This window comes from Peromyscus maniculatus, chromosome 8 (assembly GCF_049852395.1).
Source record: "Peromyscus maniculatus bairdii isolate BWxNUB_F1_BW_parent chromosome 8, HU_Pman_BW_mat_3.1, whole genome shotgun sequence".
NCBI lineage: Eukaryota > Metazoa > Chordata > Mammalia > Rodentia > Cricetidae > Peromyscus > Peromyscus maniculatus.
Genome location: NC_134859.1, coordinates 87,797,297 through 87,813,665, shown reverse-complemented (window position 1 = coordinate 87,813,665; position 16,369 = coordinate 87,797,297). Strand labels below are relative to the sequence as shown.

Sequence of the window (16,369 nt, the reverse complement as noted above, 5' to 3'; positions counted from 1 at the left end):
CATGGTCTCCAAATAAAAAGGTAAAAAGAGGCTGGAGCTATGGATCAGTTGTGCAGCATTTGCCTGGTCAAGGTCAGAGCTTCAGTCTCCACTACAAAAGTCCCAACAGACCGACCCCACCAGAAGCCTGCCCACTCTCACCAGTAGAACACAACAGTCCACTCTTACCCTCTTAGTTGGCATGCATTGTTTTTGTGCTGGCTGTGCATACTGTAATTTAACAAAACATTGTTCTACAAATTGCATAGCAGTAACTCCCAGGGCGAACGTTCGGGAGCTTGGCAAGCTAAGCCTCTGCTCTGGGTAGGAGTATGGCTGCAAAGCTGACTGAGATAACACTCAGGCCTCAGGCCTCAGTCTGCTCTCTTTCACCTCTCTTTCGGCTCCTTTTCAAATGGTAACCCATTCTTCCATCTCCTAAAGCCCAAATCTAAAGTTACGTTTCGGATCGCTCTGCTGATCGTTCATGATGACTGTGGAATCCCTGCTTAGCACCCACGGAACCTTCAAATAGAAGTAAAGACCAGGACTAGGATAGCAAAGCCATCCCTAAAGCTGGTTTTACGATTTCGCCTTTTTTGTTTTTCTGGGTTTTCCAGACAGGGTTTCTCCGTGTTGTTTTGGAGCCTATCCTGCATCTCGCTCTGTAGACCAGGCTGGCCTTGAACTCACAAAGATCCACTTGGCTCTGCCTCCCGAGTGCTGGGATTAAAGGCGTGTGTCACCGCCTCTTGGCTGTGATTTTGCCTTTTGACTGCAATAGTCAACATTTCATAGACCCGTCTGGGGCCCCTTCCCCTGGCCATCCTAAGTGGCTGCATTTTTAAAACATTATAAAGCTCAAAGCCAGAGAATATTAATCCCGGGCAGTGAGATGGTACAGTGGGGAAAGGCAGTTGCTGAGCAACCTGGCACCCCGAGTTTGATCTCCAGAACCCACATAAAGGTGCAAGGAGAGAACTGTCTCCACAGAGTTGTCCTCTGACCTCTACACATTCACCATGGTTCATGTGCATCCACACATGTCACACACCATAATAAAGAAGAAAAATTTAAAGACTTGACGTTTAGTGTACCAAAAAGAGGAAGAACATTCACTTTTAAACCAGTGTTTATTCCAGTGGCTTTGAATGGGGAGGGGGTGCTAGAATCAGACAAATCAAGGTCTTTGTTTACCAGGTGGTGAACCATGGCAATGTGGATACAGGCTCAGCAGCTCCAGGGCGATGCTCTTCACCAGATGCAGGCGCTGTATGGCCAGCATTTCCCCATCGAGGTGCGGCACTATTTATCCCAGTGGATTGAGAGCCAAGCCTGGTAGGTGAACAACGTTTCTACATCATGTTTTGGGAAGCACAAGGATACTGAATTTTGATTAGAAAAATGTTATAACTGAGACTTTAAAAGCTATGCGTAGCCTGGGCCTAGTGGTCCCCACCGGTAACCCCCATGATCCTAACACCTTGAAGGCTGAGGCTGAAGGATTGCAAATTTCAGGCCAGCCTGAATTACAAAGAGAGATCCTGTCCCTGTCTTTTTAAGAAATTTAAAAAGCTTCGTGTGTTGGGTTGGGTGTGTAGCTCAGTGGTAGGGTGCATGCATAAGGCTCTGGCTTCAGTCCTTAGGCCCCGTCTCCAAGAAAAGCTGTTTGGAAACTGCTTATGTAATTCAGGAAAGGGTGTTTAGCCTTCTTTTAGGTTTAGGGAGATAAAATAACTCTTGGAATTTTAATTTCTGTTGTTATTTAAATTATGTGTATATGTATGTGTCTGTATGTGGGTATGTACACTTGAGGGCAGGTTCCTGTAGAGGCCAGAAGACAAGAGTCAGATCTCAGATCACCTGGAGTTACAGGTGATTGTGAGCCACCCAGTGTGGGTGCTGGGATCTGAACTCAGGTCCTCTGAAAAAGCAAGAAGCCCCCTTAAGCACACAGTCATCTCTCCAACCCCTGAACTTGCTTTTTTTGCGGGGGGCGGGGGCAGAGAAGTAGAGAAGACAAGGTCCCTCTATGGAACCCCAGCTGTCTTGGAACTCATTATGTAGACCAGGATGGCCCTGAACTCTCAGAGATCCATCTGCCTCTACATCCTGAGTGCTGGGACTAAAGATGTGCACCATGCCTGGCTTTTTATTCAAGGTAAGTTGTCACTGTGTAGTTCTGGGTGGCCTGCATTCATTATATTCATTGTGTAGACCAGCTAGTCTTAGACTCAAGATCAGCCTGCCTGTGCTTCCCACATGCTGAAATTTATATCTCACAAACCAGATAGTTAATATATTAATTTAACAATCAAAACATTCACGGCTCTTTGTTTTTCTGAGACAGGGTCTCATTATGTAGCTCTGGCTGTCCTGGGACTTACTATGTAGAGCAGTCTCTGACTCGAACTCACAGAGATCCACCTGCCTCTGCCTCCTGAATGCTGGGATTAAAGACATATGCCACTACACCTGGCTTGAAACATTCATGTTTTTAATTTATATGTACATACACAGACAAAAATATTCTAAAATATTAACAATGGGGCAAGATGGCTCAGTGAGTATAGGAACTTGCCCACCAAGCCTGAGGTCCTGAATTTCATCCTCAGAACCCATGTGGTAGAAGAAAACTGACCCCTGAAAGTTGTTCTCTGACCTCCTTACTATTCTGTGGCATGCATGTTGTCTTACACACACACACACACACACACACACACACACACACACACACACACAGTTACACACAGTTTTTTTAAAATCCTAACAATGACTTAGCCAACATTTTTATCTTTACTTCTCAAATTATGAATGACACACTTGAGTTTTAAGATTGTTGGGTAGGTGTCCCACAGTCCAGTGACAGCGCATCCACACACAAGACAAGCTGCCCACCACTGAGCTGCCCCTCAGCCCTGCAACGCCCTCGGCGACAGCAGTGAACACCAGCAGCCAGCTCTGCCCGGCAGTGCTCAGGCCAGGGAGCCCAGTCTGTCAGTCAGTCTGACATGTCAGTCAGACTAGCCGGGCTTTCACCAGGGTGGTGGGCTTCTCTTTGACTACTCCCAGAAGACGCCAGCCCTGGTGGAGAAGACTGTTCATGCCCACCGGTGATACTGCCTTTGAGTAATTGCTACAGCTTGTTAGCAGGGTTCTGTTCAGAAGCGGAGTGCTGAAGGAAGGCAATTTTCTAGGCAATTAAAAAAAAAAATCCAAGCTTCATGTAATTAAGAGGGGGGAAAACCTGGCTAAATATGAGAACATCAAACACACCTGGGCTAGTGTTTTTCCTTTTCCTTTTTTTTTTTTTTTCTGTTTTAATGATTTGGGGGATTTAGGAAAACATTAGTAGGAAGTTTCTGTTTATTTAAAATCTCATTTAGAGGCTGGAATTGGGATGTAGGTCAGTCAATGGTAGAACATTTGTCCAACAAACACAAGGACCTAGCCCAACACCACAAGAAAACAAAACAAGGCTTTCATTTATTTGAGCACAATGGTGCATGTCTGTAATTCCAGATATTCAGGAGACTGAGGCAGGAGAATTACTCCAGCCCAGGAATTCATGGCAGTCCTCCGCGAATAGGTTCTCATCTAGCAGATCTCCCGGGTAGTCTTCTTACTGAATAAGCTTTGAAAGATTTGCATTGATATTAAGGAAAACTTGGATTTTAGATAATTTTGTTTTTCATAAGAAAATAAAAATATGGGCCAGATGGTGGTAGCGCACGCCTTAGTCCCAGCACTCAGGAGGCAGAGGCAGGCAGATCTCTGTGAGTTCAAGGCCAGCCTGGTCTACAGAGCGAGTTCCAGGACAGCCAGTACTACACAGAGACACCCAGTCTGGAAAAGAAAAGAAAGATATCAATGAGGAGTCTCCAGCTCTTCATACTGAAGCTGTCATGAAGTCTCTTGTCGTCAGTCACAGCCGAGTTCACACTGAGGGCCAGACTGCTGAGTTCTGCTCAGAGACCGGATCCTGGGCTCCCAGCCAGAACAGAGATGCAAGGCTGTCTGTCCCTTCATCCTTCTAGACTTGCCTTCACGACGTGTTTTCTTCAATACGTAGCGCATACACATCTAACACTTGGCTTTGGTCCCTGCCTCCTCCAGACACAGGTCAGGTGGTCTCTGATGACAGTCTCGGGGCGTTAGTGCACCCGTGCACGGCTCTGTCTGCCACCGGGCACTCATTAACTGCAGGGATTTGCGGGTGGCCGTCTTTTAGCTACCACTGGCTCTCTTCCCTGGCTCTGGACCTGGTCAGCAGTAATTAGATATTATTTCAGCGTGACAGCTGTTTGGTCTCTCAGTGTGCTAAGTCACTTAAGTATTGCCCAGTAGCAATTGTTGCCTAACTTGTAGACAAAAATTTTAAAAGGACAAAAAAAAAAAAAAGATAAGGAGGAAGTGGACCCCGCCGCTGTCACCAGTTGAACAGCTCTGGATGACAGGAGGCCCGTGGACTGGCTTCTCGCCTGTGCGGGAGCAGCCGGCCTTGCGTCCAAGCCCCACGTGTGCAGCGGTGACAGAGATTTCTCCTGGCTGTGAATACTCGCAGGCGCTTTTGCCTTGATGCCTCCTTTCCAGGGTTCCTTACAAAGGGCAGTGACTAGGGGCCTGGAACCGGTTGAGGCTGGAAAGGGCGTGCAGAACGGTCTTGACCTTGTGCCCCTTACGCCCTGGAGCTGGGACTATAAACCGGAAGTTAGCAGACCCCTTATTCCCTTCAGAGTGCAGAAAGAAACCTTTCCTCTTCGTTCCTAGGAGGCAAACGGGTTAATACCAGAATCGGTCAGTAAAGGGAAGGAGAAGGGGGGGGGGGCTGTTATTTTTTTATTTATAAGAAGAAATGTACAGTTCAGCTATGGTAATTAGAACAGAACAATGTAAACATTTAGTTAATGGGTACTGGGGTGTTTCTTTTCTTTTTTAGTTTTGTTTTTTGAGAAAAAGTTTTTCTGTTTAACAGCTCTGGCTGTCCTGGATCTCACTCTGTAGACCCGGCTGACCTCGAACTCACAGAGATCCGCCTGCCTCTGCCTCCCAAGTGCTGGGATTACAGACATGCGCCACCACCGCCCAGCTACTGGGATGTTTCTTAACACATTTGAATATTAAGAAGAAATCATGTTTCAGGCTCACATGATGGCTCACACCTATAGTCCCGGCACTATATCGGGAGGTTGAGATAAGACAATTTTGAGTTCCCGGCCAGTCTGTGTTTAATGTTAGAACTCTGTCTCCAGAGGGGAAAAAAAAAAGCCCCACAAAACCAATGTAGTATGTAGAGACTGCATGTGTACAGGCTCCTGTGCATGTATGTATACAGATTGTGTAATTTTTTTCCCCTAGGGACTCAATAGATCTTGATAATCCACAGGAGAACATTAAGGCCACCCAGCTCCTGGAGGGCCTGGTGCAGGAGCTGCAGAAGAAGGCAGAGCACCAGGTGGGGGAAGATGGGTTTTTGCTGAAGATCAAGCTGGGGCACTATGCCACGCAGCTCCAGGTGGGTGTGAATGCTGACCACACTTAGGCCCTGTCCCTTCGAGGACATCTCCCTTCCTTTCATCTTCTGTGGACACGTGTGTTCCCAGTCTTTCACCCAGCACTGTAGAAGTATGTGTTCCCTGCCTATGGTTCTGATTGGTTTTGTGGTCATGGCTGTTACCTTCTGAGACAGGAGTCTCACTGTGGGGCTGGAGAGTTGGTTCTGTGGTGAAGAGTGCTTCCTGTCTGTCTTAGGGTTGTTATTGCTGTGACGAAACACCATGAGCAAAAGCAACTTGGGGAGGAAAGGGTTTATTTGGCTCACACTTCCGCATCACTGTTTGTCATTGGAGGGAGTCAGGACAGGAACCCAAGCAGGGCAGGAACCTGGAGGCAGGAGCTGATGCAGAGGCCATGCAGAAGGGTACTGCTTACTGGCTTGCTCCCCGTGGCTTGCTCAGCCTGCTTTCTTATAGAACCCAAGACCACCAGCCAAGGTGGCCCCACCCACCATGGGCTGGGCCCTCAGCCATCAATCACTGGTTTAAAAAATGCCCTACAGGCTTGCTTGCAACCCAAGCCTAAGGAAGCATTTTCTAAATTGAGGCTCCCTCCTCTTTGATGACTCCAACTAGTAAGTGCCAAGCTGACACAAAACCAGCCATCTCACTGTTATTCCAGAAGACCTGAGTTCCGTTCTCAGCACCCCCGTCAGGGGACTCACAGTTACCTGCAGCTCCAGCTCCAGGAACTTGTTTACCCTCTTCTGACCTCTACAGAAGGTCATGCACCGCCCACATGTGACATACAGATATACGTAAGTAAAAATAGAAAATAAAATATTTTTTAAAAAGGAAAAAAGCGCCGGGCGGTGGTGGCGCACGCCTTTAATCCCAGCACTCGGGAGGCAGAGCCAGGCGGATCTCTGTGAGTTCGAGGCCAGCCTGGGCTACCAAGTGAGCTCCAGGAAAGGCGCAAAGCTACACAGAGAAACCCTGTCTCGAAAAACCAAAAAAAAAAAAAAAAGGAAAAAAGCCTCACTATTTAGCTCAGGTTGGCCACAAACTGGAATCCTTCCTGCATCAGCCCCACTCAGTGTGGGCTGCAGGTGTGCCCCACGCCAACCTCAGTGTGGGCTACTGGTGTGCACCACCGCTCCCAGCCATGAGGGCTACAGGTGTGCACTGCTCCCAGCCATGACTTTTACTCCTTCCCTTAACTTCTTATTTGAAATAATTTTGAGCCGGGCGGTGGTGGTGCACGCCTTTAATTCCAGCACTCGGGAGGCAGAGGCAGGCGGATCTCTGTGAGTTCGAGGCCAGCCTGGGCTACCAAGTGAGTCCCAGGAAAGGCGCAAAGCTACACAGAGAAACCCTGTCTCGAAAAACCCAAAAAAAAAAAAAAAAGAAAAAGAAAGAAAGAAATAATTTTGAATCTACAGAAAGTTGCAGTAACAGTCCAGAGCCCCCTGCACATGCTCAGACGCACCTGTTACCAACATGTGCTTTACCATCTCTCTCTCCCGTTCCTCTCTCCTTCTCCCTTCCCCCGCCCCACACTGTTTTAGATTGAGAGTAAGTTGCATGTGTTATATCCCTCCCCTGAGTTCTAAGAACGTGAACCTTCCCTTACACAGCCATAATGCAGTTATCAACTTTAGAGTGTTTACCATCCACACATACTTCTACTTAATATTCTGTCTCTATATCCATTTTGTCAGCTGCCTCAGAAATGTCCTTTAGGTATTTTCCACTCTCCAGTCCAGGTTCACATATTGTATCTAGTTGTTATATATCTTTAATGTTTTATTTGGTTTGGTTTCAATTTTGTGACTTCTTTGTTTGTTTTTGAGATAACCCATGCAAGTCTTAAACTTGAAGCAACCCTCTTATCCCAGCCATTCTGCCCACCTTTTACTATTTTTTAACCTAAAAACATATCACAACCTTATTTTGGCTTTGACATTAACATTTTAAAATAATCACTTATCTCCTTTCCTTACTTTAAATATTTTTAAATGTGTGTGTGTGTGTGTGTGGTGTGTGTGTGTGTGTGTGTGTGTGTGTGTGTGTGTGTGTGTGTGTGTATGCATATGTGTACAGGTGCCCTCAGAGGCCAGAAGAGGGCGTCAGGTCTTCTAGAGTTGGAGTTACAGGTGATTGTGAGCCGCCTGACATGGGTGCTGGGAATTGAATTCTGGTCTTCTGTAAGAGCAGTATGAGCTAGGGTCTCACAATGTTGTTTAAGCTGGTCTCAAACTCTAAATAACTGATGTTGTGTCCTCCTGGGATCCCCCATCCAGAGAAAGAAGGTACCCATCTTCCCCTCATTGTGGTAGTAATTCTGATTATAACTGATAGGAAATTTCAATGTCCTGTGTCTTGTCTGCTGTGGCCTTTAAAAACTTGCCCATTTCCAAGAATGTTGCTGTAGTGCTTTAGGCATTAAGATTCAGAACACAAAAACAGCCTTACCTTTTTACTGTAATTGCACTTTCCATGATGTCCTTTCCTCACTTCTGCCCATATGAGAGGAACTCATGACTCCACCATGACCACATCTCCATCTTGAGTGCTCCGTGTCCTGAGTCAGGTTAACCCATAGCAGACCGGAACAAAGTGATGTCTGCTGTTGTCCTCTTTCAGAACACCTATGACCGCTGCCCCATGGAGCTGGTCCGCTGCATCCGGCACATTCTGTACAATGAACAGAGGCTGGTCCGGGAGGCCAACAACGTGAGTGCCCATAGGTGTGGGAGCCGGGGAGCCCTTCTGGATCTGTTCCCCTTTAGACCCCACTTTGTGAGTTGGCCCGATATGCACTAGTGTTTCTTTAGGGAGCTGATCTTAGGTTTATAACTTCAGTAAGGATACAGCTGTAAAGCAAGGTGAGCATGTGCAAAATAATTGGACCCCAAGCAAATCATTTTTTGTGTTGAAGCATGCTCACATTCAGGTGAGATTCCTTAGAAATTTCTTGGTGCCCTCTGGGTCAGCTGCTGAAGGGGTGGGTCAAACCTAGTCACTTCAACAGCCAGATCCACAAAGGCCTTGTGCGTGCCCCCAACCCACCCTCATAGCTCCATCTGAGGGCTTCAGGATACCTTTGAGACATGTGGCTTTATCCATGGTGGAAGCCAATGACTTTATCACCAGAAGGCCCTGAAATCAACACAGACCATGTACTTCCAATGTGCCCCAACTTAGCCACAGTCATGGCATCAGGTCAATGAATAAATATGGAAGCAGGGGTCATCATAATCATTAGGAAGACCCGGGTGACCCTGGGACGTGTGGTGGTCTAGTCTCTCAAGGAGTCACGTGCATTCTATATGGGATACTCTGGTGGAGGCCAGAGCTGAAGCAGGAAGGAGTTTTTACCATGAAGGAACCCTGCAGTCACCTCTCTCCACATTTTCAGTTCTATCCCAGTTCTCACGAATGGCATTTGTGATTTCTTCTGACCTCCAATTTAACTTTTGGGATCTTAGCTTCACCTAAGGAGTAAGACTGAAGGCTTCCGCCCACCCTGACTCTCCTCTTCTGTCCCCAGGGGAGCTCTCCAGCTGGAAGTCTTGCTGACGCCATGTCCCAGAAGCACCTTCAGATCAACCAGACGTTTGAGGAGCTGCGCCTGATCACGCAGGACACGGAGAACGAGCTGAAGAAGCTGCAGCAGACCCAGGAGTACTTCATCATCCAGTATCAGGAGAGCCTGCGCATCCAAGGTGAGGCTGCATCACAGGCCAGGATGCTCTGGGCGCGGGAGTAAGGTCCAAGAGCCACTCCGAGGAAGCAGAAGAGAACCCAGTTCCATTCTGAGCCTATGTCCGAGTGAAATGGGACCGTTCACACTAAAGAAGGAACTGGAAGGGTGAGGCTAGTGGAGGGAGAGCACATGGCACCTGACAGGGAGATGTGGGGGCCTCACTCAGGCTCCTTGCTAGAAGAGGTTTCCTTTTGAGAAGGCATTCAAAGTTTCATAAATAGCACATACAGGGCATGATACGTTGTTAGGATGAGCATTGATAAATGCAGCCTTGCTGAAGTGATCAATGGTTGTGCATGCTATTTAGGGGCTCAGGGTGTGGCTCAGTGATAGAGTGCTTGCATAGTATGTGTGGGGCCCTGGCTTCCCTCCCAGCACTGAAGGGGTTCTGTCTGTGGTTCCCACCATTTAGTGTTGTGTGCAGTTCTTCAGAAGGGCCTTCCTGTGCCCCTGTGTGCCTGACGGACAGTGTCCTCTAGCCTTTGCTCTGGGACACACAGAAACCGAGAAGCCTCGTAAGGGTTATGGAGCCTCACCAGCATTCCGTCTTGACACTACAGGGTACAGGGAGCATCAGCACTTTCCTCTCCACGCCTGCATGTGTGTGTCAGACTCTCAGAGGGGGCTGGAGTGATGGCTCAGGTGATTCACAGTACTGGCTGCTCTGGCAGAGGACCTGGGCTTGATTCCCAGAATCCACTTGGTGGCTCAAAACTGTCTGTAATTCCACTTCCAAGGGATCCAACACCCTCTTCTGACCTCTGTGGGCACCAGGCATGCACATGGAACACAGACATTTATGTAGACACAAAATCCATACACATAAAATAAATCTAAGAACAGTTTTGGAAAGTAAGAACCTCAGAAGACTTTTGTCCCCATGCCGCCAGGCACATAGCCTGAGTCTTCCAAGGGCATGTGTCTAGACCACAGCACATCACTGTTTTGCCATTATTTCCTGACTTGCAGGCTTCCCAGATCGTAAATCACTGAGAAAGAACGTGTCTTGTAGTTCTGTACCCTCAGGCCAGCATAAATTATAGTTGTGGGCTTGTCCTGGCTGGCTCATGTTGCTTTTGTCTGTCCCAGCTTGTGTGTCCCTGGGGCAAGGACCAGGTCAGTGTGACATGTTCTCAGAGGCCAGCCACGAACTTAAATGAGACCTGCCAGTGCGCACAAATTCTTGGCAAGACCTGCATAAGGATGCTTGGCAAGGGTCACTGGAGGGGACGGTTATGCCGACACTCGGGGTCTTTTTCTGGGCGTGGCGTGAGGGACAAGGAAGGGGCAAGCTGTGGTCATGGACAGGTAGTTCAAGCCTGGACGTGGATGGAGCAGAGCTGCTGAGGAGAGATCCTCCTCCCATGACTCTGTGTCCTGCTTGCGTCTCAGGGTCTGTCCTGATGTGTTGAAAGGTGAGGATGTGGCTCAGTTGGGAGAGCGCCCACCTAGCATTCACCAAGTCCTGGGTTTGATCCCCAGCATACATAAAAAGAGGCATGGGAGCATTAGTCTCCACAGCCGCCCCTTGAACTGTTGCCGGGTTCTCACTCTATACATGGGAGACTGAGGCACAGGAAAGAAAAAAAACTGGCCCAAGTTCACCCAGCTGGTAAACCACAGGGCTGCTTGTACACACAATCTAATGCCAACCCTGATGCCCCGTAGGGTGCCCTCTGTGTGGTGAACGGGAGGCAGGCACTACCAATAACTTGCTTCCCTATCAAGCACCTGTTCCCAGCCCAGGAGAGGCTAGGTCAGGAGACCCCTCATCAGAGACTAGAGACTGTCTCTGAGACAGCCCCTTCATTATGAGATACTCCTGGTTAATGCTGTCCATGGGGTGTCTGGCCCTGAGCGTGGGAGATCCTCCAGACTTCCCACTGGCCACAAGAGATGACGGTGGTGGGTGTCCTGTCCCCTCCTCCAGCCCAGTTTGCCCAGCTGGCCCAGCTGAACCCCCAGGAGCGCATGAGCCGGGAGACAGCCCTGCAGCAGAAGCAAGTGTCCCTGGAGGCCTGGCTGCAGCGAGAGGCTCAGACACTGCAGCAGTACCGTGTGGTCAGTGGGTCCTGCGTCCCTCTGCCCCGGGAGGGGAGGGCGCTCTGTCACCTGAGAGTCAGCACCAGGTCGGGACAGAGCCAAGATGAGAACAGGCCCACCCCCTCTTTGCTGGGGTGCATGTGAGGTGGGGCAGGTGGAGAGGGTAGGGCCAAGCCCTGGGTCCTAGGCCAGGGCCCGCGGGCTGCTCCCCGGGACCCAGGGACCCAGGAGGCCGCTGTGCCCTCCCTCCCCCAGGAGCTGGCTGAAAAGCACCAGAAAACCCTGCAGCTGCTTCGGAAACAACAGACCATCATCCTGGACGATGAGCTGATCCAGTGGAAGCGGCGGCAGCAGCTGGCCGGGAACGGGGGTCCCCCCGAGGGCAGCCTGGACGTGCTGCAGTCCTGGTGAGGACGAGAGGTGGGCAGGGTGGGCAGGGGCTTGGCCAGTGGTGCCAGCTGCCTCTTCTGTCCCTGTGTTGGCCTGAGCAGCAGGTTCCCACTGTCCGTGACAGTTCTCACTTATCAGTGTCTTGGCTCCTGATGGCACTTGGCTCCTCAGTCCCGTGCCACCTCCCCCAAGGGGCAGTGGTGCCTTGGAATGGACAGGGCTGCTCTTGAGCTGGTTGGTTCCAAGTTGGGGCCACCCTGTCTGTCCTCTGCTTTAGGAAAATGGGACTCTCCTCTGTGCCTGTGCAGGGTCGCAGTGGCCAATGGCAGCACCTTGGGTGGGGGTGTGTCTTTGTTGGGAGGAAGTGTCACGTGTCCTCTTCCCCTGGCCTGTGCTGGAACAGAAGCCACTGTCCCTCTGAGGGCCCCGGGCTCCTTGCAGGTGTGAGAAGCTGGCCGAGATCATCTGGCAGAACCGGCAGCAGATCCGCAGGGCCGAGCACCTCTGCCAGCAGCTGCCCATCCCAGGCCCCGTGAAGGAGATGCTGGCCGAGGTCAACGCCACCATCACAGACATCATCTCAGCTCTGGTCACCAGGTGACTGCTGCCTCCCGGCCATGCTCAGAGAGTCATGGCAGTTCCTGGGGGTGGCCAGGTTGAGGCCCAGGAGCCGTCCAAACCCAGAGCTCTGCCTCAGCCCTCTTCCACCCTCCCCCACCCACTGTGGCCCCAGTGGCTCCGCTGCTGTGGCTGTCCTGGCCCGGGGTGTGTTGGGGACACTGCAGGAAGCACCCTGGTGTCCAGCCTCCCTCACACCTGTCTCCAACCCCCCCATGCCCTCCCCGGGAACAGAGGCCAGGCCCCTCCTCCTCCTCCGCCTGTCTGCCTTCTCCTAGTGGGCCCCACAGGCAGGCCCTCCCCTCCCGGCTGGCTCCTAGCTCTCTCCCCTGAGCCAGCACCTGGCCAACGGTCTGGACACTTGTGCCCCTGCAGCACATTCATCATCGAGAAGCAACCTCCCCAGGTCCTGAAGACCCAGACCAAGTTCGCAGCCACCGTGCGCCTGCTGGTGGGTGGGAAGCTGAATGTGCACATGAACCCGCCGCAGGTGAAGGCGACCATCATCAGTGAGCAGCAGGCCAAGTCCCTGCTCAAGAACGAGAACACCCGCAAGTGCGTGCGCTTCTGTGTCCCCTCTTGGCACTCTCCTCGGCCCCTGGGAGGGAAGATGAAAATTCTCCCTTAATGTCTGATGCCTGTTTTCCCTCTGCTCTTCTGAAAATGAATATCGAGAGTGCGTGTGTGCGCGTGCATGTGTGTGTGTGTGTGTGTGTGTGTGTGTGTGTGTGTGTGTGTGTGTGTGTGCTGTCATTTCATTAGGTGGGGACACGTTGCTCAAGGTCACCTCTGTGCCATGTGGATAGCCAGGCTCCCCTGAGTGGCAGCTGCTCCTAATGCCCCCCTTCGTTTCCCAGCCCCAGCTTGCTCTGGGTGCCTATGGCGTCCACAGCTTCTTTCCTGTCTGATTTGCAGTGATTACAGCGGCGAGATCCTGAACAACTGCTGTGTCATGGAGTATCACCAGGCCACTGGCACCCTCAGCGCCCACTTCAGAAACATGGTGAGGACTTGAGAGAGGCACAGTGGACTCTCCCTCCGTGGCTTAGGCCTCTTCATCTCCTGCTTCTCCTTTGCAGTCCCTAAAACGAATCAAGAGATCTGATCGCCGCGGCGCGGAGTCGGTGACGGAAGAGAAGTTCACAATCCTGTTTGACTCACAGTTCAGCGTCGGTGGGAATGAGCTGGTCTTCCAAGTCAAGGTAAAGTCCTCTCTCTGTCAGCCTGTATATGTGTGTGTGTATAGTATGTATCCACTGTATGCAGTGTGTGTGCATGATATGCATGCATATGTATAGCACGTAGACCATATGTGTGTGGGGTGTATGTACAGTGTGTATAAAATGTATATAGTGTGTGTGCAGTATGTATATTGTGTGCATGTTTATATAATATGTATACAGTATTGTGCAATGTGTATATACGATGTATGTGTACAATATATGTACAACATGTGTGTATTGTACATGTGTATATAGTGTATACAGTATATACATAGTATGTACTGCAGTGTGTGTATGTACAATGTATAGTGTGTAGAGTGTGTGTGAGTGTAGTTGTATACACTGTTTTCCTATAGTGTATGTCCACAGTGTGCATGCATATTTACAGAGTGGGTATACAGTATATGTACCATATGTACAGTGTATGTCAGATGTATTTATATATGCAGTGTGTATATAGTGTGCAGTATGTGTGTGCAGTGTTTGTGTGGTATATTGGTGCAATATGTATGCATACAGTATATGTGTAGTGTTCAGTGTGTGTTTGTTTGTGTGGTATATATACAGTATCTGTGCATACTGTTTATATGCTAAAAGAATTATGACCACATAGTATCTTCTTTTGTATTGATGATAAGTGGGAAATGGAAAGACCCTTATCCTTAGAGCTATTATTTTCTCAAATCCACTTTAGGCTCAAACAGTAACAAACTGAAATCGCTAGGAAGATGTGAAGCTGAATCATGGGGACCACTCAGTGTGAATTTAAGAATAGATTGGAGTGGGAGTTTTTGTGGTTGTGTGGTTTTATACTTGCTTGTTTAGTGGGTTGGGGTTTTTGTTTGTTTGCTTTTTGAAATATGGTCTTACTGTGTAGCTCAGACTAGCCTAAAACTTACCCTGTAGCCCAGGCTAGTCTTGAGCTTGAAGCCCTTTCTCAGTGTCCAAAGCTGGGATTACAAGTATATAGAAACATCTCCTTATCCTCTTCTGTTTTCTCTCCTGCCCTTCATGTGCTCGTGAGAAAGTTGTCTCATCCTTCAGAATATCTAACGAACTTCACCTATAAAATACCTATAATCCAGCTAGGGACTGTGGTACATACTTGTACTCCTTGTCTTTGGAAGTCTAAGGCAGGAATCAAGAGTTTGAAATCAAGCTGGGTGGTGGCTGAGGCAAACGGATCTCTGTGAGTTCAAGGCCAGTCTGGTCTACAGAGCTAGTTCTAGGACAGCCAGGGCTACACAGAGAAACCCTGTCTTGAAAAACTAAACAACAACAACAAAAAGAGTTTGAAATCAAAGCTGAGCATGGCAGCAGTTTAGCCTGTGATCCTAGCACTTGAAGAGTCAGAAGGAAAGGCAGGAGATCAGGAGTTCAAGGCCAGCCTCCACTTCATAGGGAACTTGAGGTTAGTGTATGCTACATGAATTCTTATCTAAAAAAAAAAAAAAAAAATTGAGTTAAAGCCAGCCTGGGCTGTACAATGATCTGAAGGTCAGCCTAGGGTACAAGGTGAGATCTTTTCCCAAAAAGGAAAAAATTAGTTAGCTAGCTAGTTAGTTAGAGAATTAGAGAGATAGGTGGATAGGTTAAATATCTTATTAAATATCTTAGCCTTTGAAGCTTAGGTCCCAGCTGTCGCCAGCACCATTCCAGTTCTTCAGGTATAGCCCTGAAACTTGACTGAAACCAGACAGAAGGGGACGAAAGTGGCCCACGTGATCAATCCCTCTCTGTTCCAGACCTTGTCGCTCCCCGTGGTTGTCATCGTTCACGGCAGCCAGGACAACAATGCGACAGCCACTGTCCTCTGGGACAACGCCTTTGCAGAGCCTGTGAGTGGATCCCTCGGTCTGAGGGTCTTCAGATCTCAAGACTGGTTCTCTCTCTCCCTCTGTGGGAGGGGGGGTGGGGGGTGGGCGCGGGTTGCCATTTTCCTTGGGAGACAGAATAGAAAGTGTGGGAAGAGAAAGAGTTTGATGTCCAGCCTCTTCCCGCGGTGGCCGTGGGAAGTTCGTGTGGCCTAGAGAGACTCAAAGGACTTTCCATTTGGTACCTGCAGCACAGGTAACATGGTGCTCCATGGCGCCATCCTGAGGCTAAGCTCAGTAACACAGGAGATGCTCTGTAAATACCTGAATCCTCAGAGCAACCCTGGATGGGCTGGTGGGGGGAGGGGAGCTAGGCCTTATCTAGAGTTTACTTTAGCTGAGAACTGGCCTCAGTCATGTGCCAGTAAATGAGGATGACATTCAACGCTCTTCCCAGGTCTCATATTCTGAGTCATCCCCGGTCTCACAAAGAATGACGTGCTCGTCTGAGGAACAAATACGTTGTGGGCTTAAGCATCCCCCAAAACACAGAATTATACTTGCATACTGACAAGCATTTGTGCTAGCTCTCTCGCTCTCTCTCTCCCTCCCCTCTCTCCCTGCAAGCCTCTCTTCCCCCTCCCCTTTTCTCTCTCTCTCTCTCTCCACACCCCTTTCTTTTTTCTCATGTAGCATCCCAGGCTGGTGTTGAATTCACTGTGCAGCAAAGAACCCCTGACCTTCTCCCCTCCCCCTGTCCTGGCAGCGCAGGCATTACCAACCACATCCATTTTTTTTATGAAGTACTGGGAATAGAACCCTGAGCTTTGTGCATGCTAGGCAAGCACTCTACCAGTTGAGCTATATCCCTAGCCCATGATGAACATTTTCAAAGCATTCCCATGAGCAGAGATCGGTATTGCATATTTCCAGCAGAACTTATGATAAAAGGAGCATTGTTATCCAGCACGTCAGAGTTTGTCCTTCTCCAGTGCATAACGCAAGATCCTTTGGCTCTCCAGCTGTCGTCTTTAGACA

The 16,369-nt window shown here is 49.4% G+C and overlaps 1 protein-coding gene across 4 annotated transcripts in view; it reads left to right on the top strand.

The window, feature by feature from the left end:
- The window catches only part of Stat5b (signal transducer and activator of transcription 5B), a 72,750-nt gene that overhangs the window by 41,330 nt on the left and 15,051 nt on the right, over window positions 1-16,369 (top strand). For 2 of the 4 annotated variants that reach the window (XM_076543402.1, XM_006992900.4), the window contains exons 2-12: window positions 1,180-1,317; window positions 5,338-5,494; window positions 8,121-8,210; window positions 9,028-9,202; window positions 11,174-11,304; window positions 11,542-11,693; window positions 12,118-12,273; window positions 12,670-12,849; window positions 13,210-13,297; window positions 13,374-13,496; window positions 15,263-15,355. In XM_076543402.1, coding sequence (XP_076399517.1) covers window positions 1,190-1,317; window positions 5,338-5,494; window positions 8,121-8,210; window positions 9,028-9,202; window positions 11,174-11,304; window positions 11,542-11,693; window positions 12,118-12,273; window positions 12,670-12,849; window positions 13,210-13,297; window positions 13,374-13,496; window positions 15,263-15,355 — 1,473 coding nt within the window. In that variant the 5' untranslated portion in view covers window positions 1,180-1,189. Of the gene's footprint in view, window positions 1-1,179; window positions 1,318-2,104; window positions 2,141-5,337; window positions 5,495-8,120; window positions 8,211-9,027; window positions 9,203-11,173; window positions 11,305-11,541; window positions 11,694-12,117; window positions 12,274-12,669; window positions 12,850-13,209; window positions 13,298-13,373; window positions 13,497-15,262; window positions 15,356-16,369 lie in introns of those variants that run through there. The other 2 variants (XM_076543404.1, XM_076543403.1) reach the window with 2 other exon arrangements.